General features: G+C 45.5%; 1 protein-coding gene across 5 annotated transcripts in view; it reads left to right on the top strand.

The window, feature by feature from the left end:
• The window catches only part of LOC121693191 (nectin-3-like protein), a 104,175-nt gene that overhangs the window by 65,018 nt on the left and 18,246 nt on the right, over positions 1–20,911 (top strand). Inside the window, exon 3 of one of the 5 annotated variants that reach the window (XM_042072503.1) lies at positions 7,012–7,118. The exons of 3 other annotated variants lie outside the window; for them this stretch is intronic. Coding sequence is in view for 1 of the 2 variants with exons in the window: in XM_042072475.1 (XP_041928409.1) it covers positions 19,411–19,510 (100 nt within the window). In the remaining variant the exon portion in view is untranslated. Of the gene's footprint in view, positions 1–7,011; positions 7,119–19,385; positions 19,511–20,911 lie in introns of those variants that run through there. One more of the 5 variants, XM_042072475.1, reaches the window with a different exon arrangement.

Here is a 20,911-nt window from a genome sequence, read left to right as displayed (position 1 = left end):
CATACATACAGCACACTGCTTGCTACAGTAAGCCTCCTCTACATACTTGCTGCACACTGCCCCCCCCTCCCTACATACACAGCACATTGTCTTCAGGATCTTCAACACACATCCTCTACATACTTACAGCACACTGCCCCCACCTACCCACACACACACTACACACACACACACAAACACAGTCACTGCTCCACTCCCCTCCTGCCCACACACACATCTTCACTGTCATCACTCACATACATCATATCATACATACAGTACTCTGCTTGCAATAGTAAGTCCCTTCACCATACTTGCAGTACACTGCCCCCCCCCCCCCCCTCTCCCCTACATACACAGCACATTATTTCATCAGGAAGCTTCTCCAACACACATCCCCAACATACTTACAGCACACTGCCCCCCCCCCCCTCCCCTACATACACAGCACATTATTTCATCAGGAAGCTTCTCCAACACACAACATACTTACAGCACACTGCCAAGAAATTTAATGTCTTAACCCATAACACGCAATAGTTTTGAACACGTTAGGCTACATATCGGTGTTGAAGTGTTTAGATTCCCAGCGCTAGCCTAGTAGGCATTTTAACAGCAACTATGGCTATGCGCTAACACCAGTCAGCAGAGTTTAATTAGCGATAACGTACGGAGAGAGTTTAGCCTCTTTGACAGCTCAGTGACATCAGGTATGTAACCTACATTTATGTTTTTGCCAGCGAACTTTTACCATGATCTTCATATTCATTGTGATGCTATATGGGCCTCATGTACATGAAAGATTAATATCATGCCATTATGTTGTTTAGAACACACCGTGAAATAAAGTTTTCACCTTACACCTTTGTTGATGACATTTCAAATAAATGCCAGTTAGCACATTAGCAAGGATATTGTGTAACATATAGGCTACTGTTGATGTTGTTTCATAGCCTTTTGCTTGTGTGTAGTTAGGCCCACTGCTAGATTTTGACAGGAGCTTGCGATATCGTTTTAAAGTAAGCTGGGCTCACGCAAGCTGTCAAACACTGTCCACTCGCCTATGTGGTGCACCCCTCTGGTTTATACATCCAGTGTTTATGTTAGCTAACTGTATCTGGATGTGTTGCTATCATAGCAAGACATTAGAGATGGCGCATGACATGCAGTGATGCCTCGTATGTGCCTCGTATAAAAAAAAAAAAAAAAAAAACCCTGTTTAAGCACCGAAATGAGGCACCGAAATCCATGTTGTTATTCAATGCCGTTACTACCGTTTGCGTCGGCATCGATGCCATTTTAGAACCATGTTTCGGTGCCCAACCCTATTGTTGATATTATTTATTCCAATAAATTTGTGTAATTACTTTATACATGTATTTATGTAGTCAGATGACATTCTTAGAGGGAACGTTTTACAGTGAAAGGCCCGGTCGCAAGTCGATTAATGCGATAGGGGGCCCGGCCGTCAATCATGTATTTCCAGCGTGATGCGGGCCCCTGTTTGGACCAGGCCCGTAAGCAACTGCGTACACTGTTTACCGATAGTTATTCCCCTCAATGGGCCTGAAAATTACAACCCGACCAGATCCGGCCCATGGCTTTTAAAGCCCGGACCCGATGTAACCTGACACATCAACATGAATTATCTGCCTGAACGCGGCCTGACGTAAAACACGTTTTGACTGTTAAACCCTGACTTTATTTAGGTGAAGATTCAACACATTAGCGTGACAATTTACTTAAAACGGTGATTTTCTCCTCTTTTGGCGTATCGTGACGGAAGAACCATGCCAACTTTGGACGCGGTTATCCTAGCGATACTTTTTGTAATACCCTCGATATACATATCGTTGGAAAGCTTAGTTTATGGCCGTTCATGTGAGCACAATGACTTAATTTTGTCAATTTTACCAAAGTGACTGGTTTCGCCTTGCAGGGTCACATATTTCATAAGCACCTTGCCTACCTAACCTGTAGAATTTCCAGCAGAAATCAGCACCACTCCAAACACTTTCCAGACCTCTGATTTTCCCACTCCTGTAGTAGCGACGGTGAACTTTCTTTACGATGAACAGCAGTGATGATTAATAAATGTTTTTTTTCATTGTGCGGAAAAGATTAAGCCCGAGGTCCGACCCGACCGGGTCCCGTCGGGTTTGTCGGGCCGACCCGACCCGTTGAGAACTCTAATGCCCCTGCATAGGCCATTGATGAATTGCCTTCACCCTTGTCTGTCTTAGGCCATCTTCTCCAGGTGTTCTTGGGACCACCTCTACCTCGTTTGCCTTGTGGGTTCCATGTCAGTGCCTGGATGGTTATTGCTGTTTTGTTTCTTATCATTGTGTAATCAATCCAGATCCACTTTCTCCTTTACATCTGTACTTCTATTGGTTCCTGGTTGGTGTGTTCCCACAGGTTGATGTTGTTAATTGTGTTTGACCAGAAGATCCCAAGGGTGCATCTTAGGCAGTGGTTCATGAACGACTGCAGCTTGCTTATGATGGTAGTGGTGTTCCATGTTTTGATCCGTACAAAAGTATGGATTTTTCATTGGAGTTGAAGATTTTAAGCTTGGTCTTGAGAGAGATGTTTTTTTGTTCTCCAGATCTTGATTAGGATGTTGAATGCTGCTCTAGCTTTTCCAATTCTCAACTTGAGGCTGTCCTTCCAATCCGTTGGTATGATCTCTTCCTCCCATATCTGTTTGATCAGCTGGTGAAGCATGATAGTTGAGGTTTCAAAAGCAGCTTGTAATGCCTCTACAGGAATCCCTTCCGCTTTGCCACGGCGCAATCCCTTTATTGCCACTGCATGAAAAGTGGTCCCCGTAAATGCCCGGAAATCTGACTAATTTTCGGCAGTTAATGACAATTTACAGCATGTGAACGTCGCGTTTGTCTGGAAAAGAACTGTGACGTATGTTGAGAGCTTGCGGAGTACTAATGGCTCTAATTAGCATATGAATGGCAGCGAAATGCGCCTGACCAGGCCTGGCTTGAATTTCCTTACTCAGTATTGGATGAAACCAATACTTTTAAACAAGAAAAATCACTCGTGATTGGTTGGCTGATGTGTCACTATTGGTCACCCTGGGTCATTATAAGTGTAAACCCCATATTCCTATGATATGCTATTATGTTGTATATTCATGTCATTGTTATCTTATGTAGGCTACTACACTATTATTACCATCAAGGACATGAATGAAGTGTACAAAGCGAGATCTGCCCACACAACAATTGGGAAGCTCACGAGAAACCCAAAATCCTACAGCACCGTGAAGTGGCTGTTTGCTGCTTCGGAGCAGTAGGTAGGCTAACTGGCGGCATTCTGTCTGAATTTGGTCCATTTTGCTGACGTCTGTGGTGCATTGTCCTGTAGGCTACTTCGGAGTTGCCTCTAATCTTGACTGCAGTGTGGCATAGAGCTCAGCTCCTGGCTGCGATAGGACGGAGGTTGTACAATCCATCCAGACATCCCGCCAACGATGCCGTCTTTCTCATCAGATATCAGGTCTATGGTGGTGCACTTCCAAAGGTCCACCTCTTCCTTAGCTAGCACACTCTGTCTCGCTTCCAGCAGCTGTAGCCGACTGCGTAATTTGTCTTTTTCGTTCTATAAGTTCCACTTTTCATGTCATAAATGCCTATGATGAGGCTTTGCAGTTTTTCAATATGGTCAATCTATTGTCTCAATTGTGTTTCATGTGATGCACAGAAGCTACATTCATGCATTGTTTTGCTCCAGTTGAAAATGTTTCTGCGTAATTTGTCAGCTGTGATCAAATTTTTCTGTGCCCACCCATTTGAACATTTCTGGCTACGCTACTGTTAGAAAGGAAACTGATAAGTCATACAAGTGTACTATTCCTACAAAACAACTAGATACTGACATTGTAGAGCAAGAATAGCCACATAGCACATGTGGTGACACAGTTTCAGTGAGTAAAGATTCATTTTGGAATCTAAGAGGACACATTTCGCGGAAACATGAGTGTGCTACGGAGAGCAAAGAAAAACGTGAGCAATTTGAATATGCTTCATATCAAGTAGAAGGCTAAAGTAAAACTTGGATGCTAAGCCTGTATTCTTTAGGCAATTAATCCCACTGATCCCTTTAGTTTTAGGCTTATGTGTATTAATGTTGCCAAGCGTGTTTGTTGTTGCACTATCTTTTAAAATAAATGTTCTGAGTGAAATATATTGCCGTTGCTCTTAGTTTTTTGGGATTTAAGTTTTCTGTTTAAGGTGACAATTCGACTTGTAGATTATTTCTCCCTCTTTTAAATTGGAGCGAGAATGGAGTGATTTCATTGCGGTTGGATGATTTTTAGGTGGAGCAGGGAGCGAAATTGAGCGGAGTGACCTGACGCGAATTTGAGCGGAGAAGCGGCCGAGTAAACAGCCACCTGAGCGAAGCGCAGTGTTGACTTGCGCGTCTTTTTAAGATGGTGAGCGTAAACGAAGGAAAGCCCTCTAATCGGACGGGCAAGATTGACAAATAGACGGGCCTAGCCCCGTCCAGGCCCGCCCGTGGCTATGCGTATACTTTCTAAATTATTTAGCTAACTCCATCCCCATCAACGAACTTAGGCTATATGGCCAATATCTTTGAAATGTAACAGTCTTGGTTTTATTAGGAAGACATGAATTCTGGGTGGGTTTGGGCAAGCCTCAGACTCGTGGTGTCAGCGGTATCAGAGTGGAACAGAGCGGCTGCTCCGGCCTCTAAATTAAAAAGGGCTCCGCGCTCAAATTCCATTCATATTACACAAAACTATAAAATAATCTAAACTTCATTTACTCTCGGTGTATAGATCAGGACAGACTTGCGGAACAGGCTGCAGGGCAAGAAGTCTGACAGCCTGCATGAAGATAAGCATTAATGGTCCAATAGTAAAACAGTGCAATTACCAAAGGGCCCTTGAAATGTTCTTTTTAAAGCCAAAGAGGATGGCTTGTAGTGACTGATCACATTTGCACATTTTGTTGTTTTGCACTTTCTTTTGCACTTGTTCTATTGTTTGTAATAGTCTTTGTTAAAATTGCACAAATTACACCAATACTAAGAGTCTGTAGTGTATCGCACAAACAAGACGCCAGCACCCACACACCCCCAGTCGGACCGACCCGACACCATAACCCCCCCACCCCAGTCAGATGGCAACCGATAAACCCCCCCCCCCCCCCCCCAACAAGGTTAGTGTTCATAGAATATGTACTTATCAATATGCATTTTAAGCCTTAAAGTAATTTTGGACTGTAACTAGATCATCTTTTCACTTGCTTGAGTAGGCCTAGTTAGTGTTAATTGATGTGAATGAACAACAAAATACTTCCTCGCTGGTATTTTCAGAGTAGCAAGAGGGGCTTCGATTTTGGTAGGTTGATGTGTATTTTAACTGGCTGCAGCCTAAAATTAGGATGAGGAGTGTTGATGCCGCAGTTCAGCACGTGCGTACGTATTTGCATACATGCTGGACGTGACATTGGGAGTGTGGCTGCATTGTCGATTCTACTTTTTAGTTCGAAGTTCAAGATAAAGATGTAATTTTGATCGATTCCGATATAAAATCGATATCGTGACACCCCTATATCATACCCAGCATCATTTCTGCCTGTTGAGCGCATTGCTGGGAGTTGTGTGGTTAACACAGCCACTGTGCATTTAAGCAAGACCAAAGGAAAGGTCACAGTCATACTTTCATTAAATAAATCAATTCAAGCTAAAATTTAAGAGTATAATTATGCTTTACTGAGCCTGATCTATTTATACCAGAGCTTTTCTTAAAATTAAGTTAATACCTTTTAGAAAAATATCACCTGGGATAAAGCTCCCCCTGCTACCCTGATTTGCATTTGTATAGCTCACAGCATTTTCATTTACATGTTAAAGCCTCCCCTAGAATTAGGAGGAGGGGTTCATGGGGGGATGACTGCCAAGCAGTGCCCACGTCAATTTCACGGCAATTCACGTCTGTTTTCGGTGTTGCCTCCAAACCTCCTCAGCACGGCCTTCACATAAAAAAGATGACCACATCATCGATGTATGCAGAGGATTATTCCTCCGCCCCCTCGAGCACTTGGTCCATGAAGTGCTGGAATGTTGCCGGTGCCCCCTGCAGGCCAAAAGGCATATAACAGAACTGCTAAAAGCCAAACAGGGTGGCCATGGGAACTTGCCAGTATCCCTTACTGAGATCTAATGTTGTTAGGAAACTGGCACTGCCCAGGCGGTTAATCAACACATTGATCCGTGGCATCGGGTATGGATCAAAAGTAGAAATTGAGTTTACCTTTCTGAAGTACATGCAGAACCTTAAGGTCCCATCTTTCTTTGGCACAAGCACTACCGGACTCGACCAATCACTGGTTGATGGCTCAATGATTCCCATGTTCCGCATGGAGTCAATCTCCTCCTTGATCTTTGGGAGAAGCTGAGCTGGAATCCACTAGCACAGGAGCCGGACTGGACCAGGTGCCTTCAGCCTGATGTGGAGCACTGCCAGCTGTGTCTTGCCTGGCATGCTGCTGAACACCCCCTCAGGCACACATGCCTTCAGTTCCTGCTGTTGGGCCTTGGAGAGGTGGTCCAGGTTTATCTCTGCATCTTCTTCACGCTTGACTGGGAAGTACTGCTCATCTATCTCTTCCTCTTCTCCGATGGCTCTGGCAAACAGGTGCTGCACCACCGCTCTCTCTCTAGGGTGCCATTCCTTTAACATATTTATGTGGAAAATCTGATTTTGCTTTTTCTTATCTGGCATGTTTATTTTATATGTGACCTTGCCCGCCCGCTATTGGACTACATATGCCACTATGCCCCTGCCACTTTGCAAGTAAGCTGCTTTCAGACGTGGGAAGCAACAACACATTCTCACTTCTGAGTAATCATACCACTTACGCTGTTTGGCTTGCGCAGTCTGCATATTCCCTTGCACCAGCTCGGTAAGGTGTTGCATTTGGTCACGCATCTTCAGCACATATGTCAGGACATTCATCTTCCGCTCTGGCTCCTCATCCCTCCCAGGCCTCCTTCAGGACATCGAGTGGCCCCCTCACCTTCCGGCCCTACAAGAGTTCGAACGACTAGAAGCCAGTGGACGCCTGCGGGACTTCCCTGTAGGTGAATAACAGGTGAGGTAGCCAAACATCCCAGTCAGACCCAGAGTCTGACACAAACTTGCGAACTTGCCCCCGGTCCGCTTGCTCAGGGTCTTGTTGAATCTTTTGACAAGACCATTGGTCTGAGGGTGGTATGGAGTGACCTTTGATTCCTAAGTACTTGTACACTTGCTTAAGCAGAGTAGATGTAAAATTAGACCCCTGATCTGTCAGCACTTCCTTAGGAACCCCCACCCGTGAGACCAGCTGAAGAAAATCATTCGCCACTTGCCTTGCTTTGATGTTACGCAGTGGGAACGCCTCTGGATACCTTGTCGCATAATCAGCAATCACTAAAATGTATCTATTGCCCCTGCAACTTTGTTCTAATGTCAAGTCAAGTTTATTTATATAGCGCATTTCATACACAGAAGTCATTCAATGTGCTCAGTGCAGTTAGCAGAAAGCATATGAGAACAGTTTGGTCTAGATTTAAAACTGGCTACAGTTGGGGCCTCTTTAATGTCATCCGAAAGTTGTTTCCAGAGCTGAGCCGCATAGCAGCTAAAAGCTGCTTCACCTTGTTTAGTTCTAACAGCAGGTTTTACTAAGAACTTTTTCGCCTGAGACCTGAGAGGTCTGGAGGGTGGAACGAGCTGCGAACGAGGCCGATGCTGCAGTGTTGGTAGATGAATATGAACTAACGCATAAAGCTCATTTTGGCGAACATCTGCGTTCAGCAAATGGACGAAGAGACGTGTTTTCTTTTCGTCATAAAACTCCAAACGTCTGCCAGTTAGTCAAGACCAGTCAGGTGCTACATCTGATGCAGAGCAAGTTTGACGTTATTGCCAAGGGAAAGGTCATTGGAAAGGGAACTGTCCAGTGCTAAAGTCAAAGGCCAAAGCTCGTTATTCGTTTGTGAAACCTGCTGCTTTAGCTGTGTCGCCTTTTAATTCAGATGTTGTACTTCCTAACAAACTGAAGCCTAATTACACTCCATTCATTTCAAATGGATTTGTTTCACTAATTGGCAGTGAGGAGAAGTTACCTGTAAAAATCCTGTGTGATACAGGAGCATCAGAGTCCTTTATTTTGGAGTCTATTTTGCCGTTTTCTTCTTCCTCAAGGTCTGGGAGAAGAGGGGGAGGTTGAGTTGGGAGTACGCTCTGCCCTCCCTGTTGATGGGGTGTCTGTTATATTAGGGAATAATCTGGCTGGTGGGCGTGTTTGGCAGAGTAACCCTCTTCCTGTGATGACTGATTCTCTTCAGCTGAGGAATGAGCCTGATGACTGTTTAAAAGAGTTACCTCGGGTGTTTGCTGCTTGTGCTGGGACCCGTGCTGCTAGTCATGCTGCTGCGGTGGAGGCCCTGGAAGTTAAGGCAACTGCAGAAAAGACTAGGTTTGCTTTACCAGATTTTCTAGCCTATGGCCTGTCAAAACAATCTTAGCATTCACAGCGCAAATTACGCAGTGGAGAAAGTGACAGCGCAACAAAGAAAGTGCGTCCAAATTCACCCATTCTTCTCAGTTCAACTACTCGCAAAGTAACTCATCACACAGACATAACAAGTATCACATGAAATAGCTTTTTCTCAGTTTTTAAACGATGTTAGCCGCTAATTGCTGTGGTGAACGGTTCGCGAGAAAAGTGAATAATATCATTCAATTTAATCATAAATTCTACTGAAGGTTTTGCGTCCATCTCCCTACCTATTCATCTCGGTGAAATACTTCACGAACCCTTCGTTTAACATATGACAAACCATATATCAGAATAAACAGCAGACCTTACCGGACAGAAAGGTGTAAAGCAGCCCCCTGTACAGTTAGCCGTTCAAGAGTAATCCCGTTTTGAATTTGCAGTAAATTTCAACATACATGCATGTCTCCAAATTTGGGATTTAAGTTTTACACTGTGTTTAAATTGTTCCACATTATTTCATAACGGCCAAATACAAAATAAATATTACAAATGTCGCCTAGATATCAGTAAATCAGTGGACAGCTGACTGTGAAAAGCGAAGGTCTCGCTTTCACGGGTCTCACCGTTAGTGAGCCTTAATTCCCTACACGCAGCTCCCACATAGCATATACACTGATAAACGCATACAGTTCCCGACGTGCATCACATACACCGACCCGCGGCGTTTCAAAGCCTACCATGCCAGCGACCGCTACAAACATTACATTTAAAACAACCACAATGCATGTCAGTTCAGTCTACTACATTTATTTATCAACATACATAGCGAACAGTGAGGTACCCACTGATTCAGCTCCATTGTTCATTCCGTAGTAGCAATAAACTCACTTTTGAAACATACACAACACTCACGCATCTTGTTTGCCAACGTTCTGCTGGGTACGTCCGAATACTGGTCCCCTGGGGAAACACGAACCGCATTGGAGCCAGTTCCTTATTCACTGTCCCGGGACAGTGGAAAGTGGGTTGTTTGGCGCGGGGGTGGTGAGTTGGCGTGTGTTTTAATTAGTTTATTATTTGTTCTGATTGTTGCATGTAAAGTCCCTGTCTGTATGTAAAGTATATGTGTGGCCATTTATGTACTTTGTATGGTAAAATTATGTGTTGTGTCATATGTTATGTATGTGTATGGAAAAGGTCCATAGTTATTTCTCATCTATTACACCCGGTTGGATAGTGAGCTCTACCAATTCACTTTTGATTGGTAGGCCTATTTAAGGGAGAAAGAGAGAGTGGAAGGAGAGGTAGTTTGGAATGGCAGAGTACTGCGTCAGCTTGCTGCGAGGCTGAATGTGTGAGTTTGTAATGCCTATGATGGCCAGTTTTCTTTTCTTTTCCAAAGTATTTTTGTTTGTTTGTTATTTCATATATTGCACCTGCGCACTGTAAATAAACCTGCACCTTTATCACTTAAAACTCGAGAGCTATTTGTTGTCTGCCAACCCTTCAACCACTGGAGTTTTCTGGACACGCCCATCCCTTAAATGTGAGTTGGGGGTTGCAAAGCCTCTCTCTCACAATTGGTGGCAGCGGTGGGATAGTGGCGCCCTCCGGGAAGCTGAAGAAGAAGGGAGTCCAGAGACGATACCTGACGAGGCAGGCAATGTCGTTCAGACGGCTGGCCCAGGAGGGCCTGCAAGAGAAGCCATCCGGTGATGATGGTGAGGACGGAACCGAAGGAGGAGAGCCAGGAGCTGGGAAGGGAGCAGAAGGAGGACCAGAGGCGTTTGACCTAGGTTCTTTGTATAAGCTCATCACAAAGTCCCTACAGACCCAGGAGCGCGAGGCCTTCAAGCAGGAGCAGAGGTGGCGGAGTGTCCAAGTCCAGCTGAACAGCTTTAGAGACGAGCTGGAGGCTGAACGGAGGGGCGACGATGATGGACATAGGCAGCCGGTGCCAGACAATGCTTGGTTCCCACCAGCAGATCCACAGATTCCAGTGGCACCTCCAGCAGCCCCACAGTATCCAGCACCCGACCCAGCCGCACCGACTCCAGCAGCTTGGACCAGGGCAGCAGTGCCTAGGCTAGAGGAAGGAGATGACATTGAACAATATCTCACCACCTTTGAGAGACTGGCCATGGCCTATAGGTGGCCGAGAGCCGACTGGGCCGTGTACCTGGTGCCTTATCTCACAGGGCGGGCTCGGGCTGCTTATGTGGCTATGGACATGGTAGAGGCCATGGACTATGGTAATGTTAAGGAGGCCATACTAGCAAAGTATGAGATCAACGAGGAGATCTACAGGCAACGGTTCCGAGATCCCGAAGTCCGACCAGGGGAGACCCCTAGGGAGTTATACAATCGCCTGAAGGACCTCTATCGAAAGTGGATTAAACCAGCAGGGAAGACTGTGGAGGAGATAGGAGAAATCTTCATCCTGGAGCAGTACCTGCGTTCCCTGGTTCCGGAGGTGCGTGTTTGGGTGAAGGAGCACAACCCGACTACAGGCCAGAAAGCTGCAGAGCTCGTGGAGGCATTCCAGGGTGCTCGTCGAGGACCAAAGACCTTCTGGTTCCAGAGCTTTAGCCGGCCTGCAGCCGGAGGTAAGTCTGGGGGATACAGTGGTGGAGTTGGTCCTAAGGGTTTTGGGCAGGGTAGGACACCTGACACACAGACCTACATTTCCCCCTCTACCACACATCCTAGGCAAACCTACCCCGCTCCCTCCACTTCACAGCCTAGACAGGCCCCAGCACATACAACCCCCCTGAATAGAGCCAGTGTCATATGTCACTTTTGTAATCAGGCAGGGCACATGATTAGGGACTGCCCCGTCCGAAAAGCCAAGGGAGCAAGCATGTGCAGTGTACCTAGACCTGGTAAGGAAGCTGGACAGTATGTTGGAAGACTCCAAACTACCCCCGTTAGGGTGAATGGCCGAGCTACAGTGGCACTCCTAGACACAGGCAGCACACAGACCTTAGTTCAGCCTCATCTGATAGAGAGGTCAGATGAGCTGGGGAATGGGCAACTAAGGGTTTGCTGTGTCAATGGAGACGAGCATGTTTATCCTGTGGCAGAGATTTATCTTGAGGTCAGAGGACAGGCCTATTGTCTAACGGCTGGTGTGGTGAATGGGTTAAGCCATCCTGTAGTGTTGGGGCAGGAGGTGCTGATACTACCGGAGCTGGTGCATTCCTCCAAGCCAGTTAGCATGGTGGTAACACGGTCCCAAGCACAGGCTGAGGCAGAGAAGACTCCTGATATGACAACACTACTAGACATGCCATATAGCCATGCTGACATTAGCCCCCCTGAGTGTGTCAAGGTGCATAAGAGTCGCAGACAGAGGCGACAAGAAAAACTGCAGGGAACAGTGCAGAAGATGGGAGAGCAGGGACCAGTTCCAGAGGTTACAGGAAAAGACTGGTCAGAGCTTCCCAGTAACTTTGGTGATCTGCAGAAAGACGATGAGTCTTTAACTGAGCCTTTCAGTAAAGTGACAGAGGTAGAGGGCAAGAAGACAGGTCTAGCCACAGCTTTATCTGGGGAACACTATTTTATCCGGGCGGGCCTATTGTACCACCAACCTGAAGGGGGCGGTGTTGAGCAGCTGGTAGTCCCAAAAGGTCTCAGAGACAAGGTGCTGGCCTTAGGCCATGATATCCCATGGGCAGGACACCTGGGTAATGTTAAAACCCTGGAGAGAATAGCTGGGCGGTTCTATTGGCCAGGGCTATACAGTGAGGTACAAAAGTACTGTAAATCTTGTCCCACCTGTCAGCTAACCAGCAGCCATAAGGTTAAGCCTTCCCCTCTGCAATCACTTCCCATTATTGGAATTCCATTCAGCCGAATAGCGATGGACATAGTAGGGCCCTTGGAGAGAACGCAGTCAGGTCACAGATTCATCCTGGTTGTGTGTGATTATGCTACCCGATACCCCGAAGCTTTCCCCTTGCGCAAGATCACAGCTGGGGCGATTGCCCGTGTCTTGCTTCAGTTGATCTCTAGGGTAGGCATTCCAGAGGAGATCATCACAGACCAGGGCACGGCATTCCTATCCAAAACACTCAGACAAGTGTACAGTCTACTGGGGATAAGGGGAATACGGACCACTCCCTACCACCCTCAGACTGATGGGCTGGTGGAGAGGTATAACCGGACGTTGAAGAGTATGCTGAGGAAATTTGTTGCAGCCAACGGCAAAGACTGGGACCAATGGCTTCCATACCTCCTCTTCGCCTACAGGGAGGTGCCCCAAGCCTCTACTGGGTTCTCGCCCTTTGAACTCTTGTACGGGCGCCAGGTGAGGGGCCCTCTGGATTTACTGCGGGAGGCCTGGGTGAGGCCAAGGCCTGCCGAGACCCACAGCTTGCTCACCTATGTCCTCAGAATGCGGGACAAAATGGAGGAGATGGCAAGTCTGGTGGAGGAGAACATGCAGCAGGCCCAGCAGACCCAAGCTCGCTGGTACGACAAGTCAGCAAGGCAGAGGACCTTCAAGACAGGACAGCAGGTTCTTTTGCTTTTGCCAACGTCAGAGAACAAGCTTCTGGCCCGATGGCAGGGGCCCTATCGGATTACACGTCAGCTAGGGCCGGTGACCTACGAGTTGGAGATGCCAGAGAGGCGGAAGACAAAGCAAGTCTTCCACGTCAATCTCCTCAAGGAGTGGCATGAACGGGAGTTGCCGCTCAGCCACCAGCTGATGGTGCAAGCAGTGGTGGAGGAGGAGGAAACTCCGGAGCAGTTTTTCCCTTCGGGTGTCGCCGCCACTGAGTTGGACCTCTCACACCTGACTGCTGAGCAGGTGTTGGAATTGCAGGCAATCATGCCTGAGGGCCTGTTTTCAGAGCAGCCGGGGTGTACCTCGGTGGTGGAGCATGACATCCTCTTGAAAGACTCCCGGCCGGTGAGACAGAGGATGTACAGAATCCCTGAGCGCTTGTTGCCTGCACTCCAGGAGGAGTTGGAGGTGATGAAGCAGCTTGGGGTCATTGAGCGCTCCTACAGTGGGTGGAGCAGCCCAGTAGTCCTAGTGCCAAAGAAAGATGGGAGCATTTGGTTTTGCATTGACTTCAGGCAGGTCAATGCTCAGTCAAATTTTGATGCGTACCCAATGCCGAGGCTTGAGGACCTCATAGAGCGCCTTGGAAGGGCTCACTTCATCTCTACCTTGGACCTTTGTAAGGGTTATTGGCAGGTCCCGTTGGCTGAGGGAGCTAAGCCATACACTGCCTTCCGTACCCCACAAGGCCTGTACCAGTTTAAGGTTATGCCTTTTGGCCTGCAGGGGGCGCCAGCCACCTTCCAAAGACTAATGGACCAGGTCTTGGAGGGCACTGGTACCTTTGCAGCGGCATATCTGGACGACATAGTGGTGTATAGCGCCACCTGGCAGGAGCACCTGGAACATTTGGCAGAGGTGCTGCGGCGCATTCACAATGCAGGGCTGACAATCCAGCCAAAAAAATGTGCCCTGGCTCAACAGGAGGTCAGGTATCTTGGACACATTCTTGGAGGTGGGGGGATAAGGCCTCAAAAGGATAAGGTCGAAGCTGTCCGGGACTGTCCGCGACCCCAGACCAAAAAGGACATAAGGTCGTTCTTGGGGCTTGCCGGGTGGTACAGGAGGTTCATCCCGAACTTTGCTACCCGAGCAGCACCTCTCACCGATCTGACCCGGAAGGCGGGTGCTGTACAGGTCCGTTGGGAGGAGGTGCATGAACGGGCTTTCCAGGACTTAAAAAGGACATTGCTCAGTGAGCCCGTGCTGCAGAGTCCGGACTTTGAGAGACAGTTTACTGTGCAGACGGATGCCTCTGGAGTCGGACTGGGGGCGGTTCTTCTACAGGGGGAGGCGGAGCAGCAAAAGCCTGTGGCTTACATAAGCCGTAAGCTCTTTCCCCGTGAGACCAGGTACTCTGTGGTGGAGCTGGAGTGCCTGGCAGTGAAATGGGCCTTGGACACTTTTAAGTATTACCTGTTGGGTAGAGACTTTATACTTGAAACTGACCATAGGGCATTGCAGTGGTTGGGAAAAATGAAAGACTCAAATGCACGCATAACCCGATGGTTTTTGTCCATGCAGCCATTCAGATTTCAGGTTCAGTACAGGGCAGGGAAACAGAACCCTGTTGCAGACTTCCTGTCTCGTCACCCTAGTGACGAGCCTTCCGAGGGGGGAGGAAATGTGAAAAGCGAAGGTCTCGCTTTCACGGGTCTCACCGTTAGTGAGCCTTAATTCCCTACACGCAGCTCCCACATAGCATATACACTGATAAACGCATACAGTTCCCGACGTGCATCACATACACCGACCCGCGGCGTTTCAAAGCCTACCATGCTAGCGACCGCTACAAACATTACATTTAAAACAACCACAATGCATGTCAGTTCAGTCTACTACATTTATTTATCAACATACATAGCGAACAGTGAGGTACCCACTGATTCAGCTCCATTGTTCATTCCGTAGTAGCAATAAACTCACTTTTGAAACATACACAACACTCACGCATCTTGTTTGCCAACGTTCTGCTGGGTACGTCCGAATACTGGTCCCCTGGGGAAACACGAACCGCATTGGAGCCAGTTCCTTATTCACTGTCCCGGGACAGTGGAAAGTGGGTTGTTTGGCGCGGGGGTGGTGAGTTGGCGTGTGTTTTAATTAGTTTATTATTTGTTCTGATTGTTGCATGTAAAGTCCCTGTCTGTATGTAAAGTATATGTGTGGCCATTTATGTACTTTGTATGGTAAAATTATGTGTTGTGTCATATGTTATGTATGTGTATGGAAAAGGTCCATAGTTATTTCTCATCTATTACACCCGGTTGGATAGTGAGCTCTACCAATTCACTTTTGATTGGTAGGCCTATTTAAGGGAGAAAGAGAGAGTGGAAGGAGAGGTAGTTTGGAATGGCAGAGTACTGCGTCAGCTTGCTGCGAGGCTGAATGTGTGAGTTTGTAATGCCTATGATGGCCAGTTTTCTTTTCTTTTCCAAAGTATTTTTGTTTGTTTGTTATTTCATATATTGCACCTGCGCACTGTAAATAAACCTGCACCTTTATCACTTAAAACTCGAGAGCTATTTGTTGTCTGCCAACCCTTCAACCACTGGAGTTTTCTGGACACGCCCATCCCTTAAATGTGAGTTGGGGGTTGCAAAGCCTCTCTCTCACACTGACTAAGAGTTTGTGAAAGTAGCCTTAATGATCACAAAATGCTAAGCATGCATCTAGGCTATTTGAGTTTCTTAAAGCTGAGCTGTGCTTAAATTGTTCAATACATGATTTCATAACAGGCCAAATATAAAATAAATGTTAAATATAGCCTAGATATCGGTAGATATTAGATGATCAGATGATTTACAGTTATATGTAATGTTTCATGTTTTTGTAATGTTTCATACAGTGATGCAGGTCTACTGCAGTGAATACAACTTTGATCATTTTTATAGCCTACTACTGTATTAACTTTGGCCTTGGTGCCCTGACATGTGGCCTTTGTGCCCAAGTACAGCTCGCTGCAGCCTGCGGGAAGGCGAGGCTTGACATCAAGCCCCGCCCACATCCAACTCAGCCATGTTTTCTTTGCCTACGTCACTCCCCATACGCTTTGGCTTTAGGCCTACTGCCGACAGCCCGGTAGCGAATTATATAGTATATTGTTTCATATTAGATGATAGAAACTGATGATTTAGGCTAAACACAAATTACATTTCATGCAACAACAGTGAATTTTTCATGTAGGCCTAGGCTAGATACTGTAATTGGGTTTGTGTAGGCCTACTTTTTCGTTCATTTGATTTCCGGTTTTGAAACCATGCACATTCACATAAATTGGTCATTTTAAATATTGATGACAATGTGTTCAAACGGAAAACGAGCCATATTTCATTTAATTTAGCCCTCAAAAGTAGAATGGTGTGTTGTTTCATTATCATGGACTATCAGTTTAACAGCAAGAATTCTCCATTACAACCAAATAGCCTACAAAGGGGCAATTTTGCTTTATTGACAACAGGTGAACCAGAAACATGCATTGTGTAACGTTAACCGGTTAGCAGCTAGATCAAGCTCGACATCCTCATCTCAAATATAGGCTACTGCCCAGATAGCAAGCAGCTATCGGACCACCGGTAGATAGGCTACTTGTCAGCAACCCGCGATGGTAACGTTAGGCCACCGGCAGTCCGCCGTATAAATGAATAAAGAAAAGGTTGTCAAATCTGAGGCTCGTTAGCCCAGCGGACCGCGGTAGAACCGATGTGCAAAAACTCAGCGGTCCGCCGGCGACAGCGAAACCGGTGGCCCGCCAGCAGCCTATTGCCATCTGGGTGGTTAACTTTGCTGGCTAGCTAGCCAGCTAGCTAGTTCCTATCTGACGAATGAGTAGTGTGACAACAGCGTTCTTATGGAAACGTTGGTGCTGTTGCGAGTTGCTGCACTGGTTTGAATCCACAGTTTACGTGTTGAATTACACAATAAAACGTGTTTTGCAGTAAGTTGCTGGTTTGTAGAATGTAGCACTAGCAGCTCGCCCAGTCTCGTTGCGAGTCCTGGCTCTCTCTGCTGACTGCCTCCCTCCCTCTTGCCGCCAGCAATTTTAAACTGCGTGACGTAATACAAAAAAACATGGCTGACTTGGATGTGGGCTGGGCTTGATGTCAAGCCCCGCCTTCCCGCAGGCTGCAGCGAGAGGCTCCTCTTTGTGCCCCCCACCAAATATGCCCAACTGAAAGCCAAGTGGCCTTGCTCCCAGAATGGTGAAATTCCAAGTCTGTTTATGACACTTTAATCCAATTTGCATAATAATTTGGAACATGGTGTAGATGGAGAGACACCATTAAGTGTATTTACCACTTTCCAGAATTTTGCTGGATTACTGCCACATGCATAGAGATGGTTAATATAATAGAGCATCACAGTCCCGCCCACAGGAGTTTCCGGAAGTAAGCATTTAATGCAATTTCTCCATTGACAATTCAGGTATAAGCCATAAAAACTTAACTGCACATGGTAGACTCAAAACCAGCTACGGCTGTACTAAGCGATTGTATATGGTCATATAGAGGGCGAAAATTCAAGGGGCACTAACCTTGTTTTGAAATAAATGTCTTTTAATCGCGATGTCTTGGATAAGTACTTCATTACCCACAATCCTGAACAATCCCACAATCCCACAGTGATGCCTCTGATTGGTGGAAAGGCTGTTATGATCATAGTTTGAAACTTTATCAGCGAAAATTATTGACAAAGATGGCGGAGTCTTTTACTGCCTATGGCGAAAATCTTAATGTGAATAAAAACTTTCTAGACGAACATTGGTACTTGTATCAACAAGGATTGTGGTTTATATATCACACAAACTTAGTCAGGGCCAATACACCATCAAATAGAACACTGTAAATGCTAGTTTAAACACTTAACTTTTCAGGTAGCCGATAGGCTAATCATTAGCCTTTCAGACATTAGAATGTCATTATAATGCTGCTAACATTAATATAATGTTTTAGTGACCTTGTTGTTTCTATGAACATGAATTGTTGTTTATAGGAAACATCAACTTAGTCGAGGCATAAAAAGCCCTGTATCTTAATAAGTACTTCAACTTTTGAGCTAGCTAGCTGATAGCACATGCAAGCTGGATGCTACGACCGGCTAGCAGCTAGACACTGCAGTAAAATGGTTAGCAAACCGTCCATGCCCCCGTGAATATTTCACTGTTTCAAGGACGAAATCAAGTGTCCAAAGGGATGAAAACCACTTTAAATCGGGTCACATTATTGACTGTTGTGTGTCCGAGGGTTAGCTTGTGGGTTTTGTAAGGGCCAGCATGAGGGATAAGAGTGGTGAGTTTTGCAGGGAGGTTGGTAATGCTAGTTAACATTAGCTAGGCTACTGTAGCCTTCATACTGTACGAGTCATATCATCAATCATTAACCTAGAAATACTTCTTCGTACATTTAATGAACATTTTGCGTAATAATTCACAGCAAACTGAATATGGTGGTCCAAGAGCAGACCATGCACCGGTCCATGCATCAGGATGGCAGTCAGATACGAAGCACTGCACAATGTTGCTAACGTTAACCGCTTTCACACACGATATAAAATACACGATGGTAAATATAACATTCAATACAAAAACACGATTATTTGCACGATTACTCCTGAAATAACTGCTATTAACTGCACATTCACTATATAAAAATCACTGTTTGGAGGAAAGGGTTTGCGTGCTGTCGCCGGTTGGAAATGATTTCGCGCTGGTTCGTGCTGCTTATATATTATTCAGTGAGGCGCGGTGGTTTATGGGATGAGTAGTTCCTTCGCTCGGAAATGAAAATATGTACACAGTCTTGTACCTTTGACTTTTTTTGGACTTTCTCTTCGTTTTTTCACTCGAAATGATATGTTGTATGCTTATGAGTTACTCTGTAGCTGATTAGCCTAAGACATGCTCTAAAACTCTTTTGATACAGATTTTTCCAAAACGTCAATGGGAGAAATGAATGGGAAATTTACTTCCGTAAACTAAGCTCTCTCGGAGGAGGGGCGGGACTGTGATGCTCTATATGAGGACTTACCACACTTAAAGGTGCCCTGCCACACAAAACCATTTTTACTTGTATTTTTTTTAAACATGTTAGGTCCAAATGTGTTTGTGATATGTCGTGAATGTGAAATTGAACAGCTAGGCCAATTGCAAAAGCTCTTCAGATTGACGTGGAATTGATGAACTCATTACTATTCATGAGCTCGCCCAGTTGAGACCTTGCCCACAAAATTTGTTTAGCTCTGTGACCGTTTTCGTAGGCAAGGATGGCTGAATGTCAACGGACTTCAACAATGCATTTTGCCCAAGAACCCAGACTTGAGGATCAAATGGCTTCAGTTTGTTTTTTGGAACAATGCCACAGGCTTTGCAAAAAGGTTGCTGTTGAAGCCTGGAGCAGGCTACCATCACAGTCTACGACTAGTGCCTGTAAGTAAAACGTAATTGTCAGGAAAGGAAGTGCTATGTTATACAGGTTTAATGAATTCGCTAGCCTAGCAGGTTTTATTTATGCACATTTAGACAATGCTAGCACTCGCTAGCCAAGCTAAGTTCATGCCATGAAGCTAAAATTAGTTGATAATGGCTGTCATGTTATGGACGAAACCTACTAGCTGTTAGCCAATCAAAGTCAAGCAGCTTAGCTCATTGAATATTAATGAGAACTGGCGCTAATCGAGCTGGGTCTTCATGCAGGCTTTCAATACCACACTAGAATGGCTTGAAACAAGGTAACCAAGGTATGTTTTCCACAAAAAAATGTTAGAGTCCATGGTAGAACTTCAGACATTACCACAAAGTAATTGTAAATTCACTGGATTGAACTGGAAATAAACTGAACTTGATTGTTCACTGGATTCACTGGAAATAAGTTCACTGGATTGCAAATCATTAAAAAAAAGCATCCTCATTAAGTTTTCTAAAATACTTTTTAAAAATCACTAAAGAACCTGAGCTTTTCTCCTGTGATTTATAATGCAACCTACAGGGCAATGGTCACTAAAGTCCATAGGGAACACACAGGTTTGGAAATAATGCTCCGGTTTGTTCGTAAGAATGAGATCTAATAATGTTGAGCGACTGGGGAATTTCATGTTCGGGCGGGTGGGTTATGAAACCAACTGAGTAAGACTTAACTCTGTCCATAGATCTTTAAATTAATCTGCTGCGGGGGAAAGCCAGTCAAAGTTAAAATCGCCCAGAATGACAGCCTCGGACTCATTCAGGGAGGATAGCAGCTCCGCTCTATTTATATAATTTTATCACAAAATGAAAGGCCTATAATGTATATGCTATTACAATCCCAAATCAGAAAAAGTTGGGAAGTTGTGTAAAATGCAAATAAAAACAGAATGTGATCATACACAAGTCTGGTAAAGATATATTTAGCAGCAAAAAGGACATAGACAACATATCAAATGTTTAAAATGAAAATTTGGACTATTTCATGGAACATATATGTTGATTTTGAATTTGATGCCATCAACACGTTTCAAAATAAGGTGGAACAGGGAATGTTTACCACTGTACTGCTTCACCTCTTCATTTATCAAAATTCTGTAAATGTTTAGGAACTGAGGAGACCAATCGCTAGAGTTTTGAGAATGAAATGTTGTCCCATTACTCCCCGATATAGGATTTCAGTTGCTCAATAGTATGAGGTTTTCTTAGTCATGTTTTTCATTCCATGATGCACCTAATTTGACAAGTCTGGACTGCAGATAGGCCATTGTAGCACCTGGACTCTTCCTCTATGGAGAAATACTGTTTAAATATGTGCAGAATTCATTTTGGCATTGTATTCCTGAAATATTCAAGGTCTTCCTTGGG

Source organism: Alosa sapidissima, chromosome 2 (genome assembly GCF_018492685.1).
Source record: "Alosa sapidissima isolate fAloSap1 chromosome 2, fAloSap1.pri, whole genome shotgun sequence".
Taxonomy (NCBI): Eukaryota; Metazoa; Chordata; class Actinopteri; order Clupeiformes; family Clupeidae; genus Alosa; species Alosa sapidissima.
Note: the sequence above shows the minus strand (reverse complement) of the source record. Positions and strands in the feature narration are given on the sequence as shown.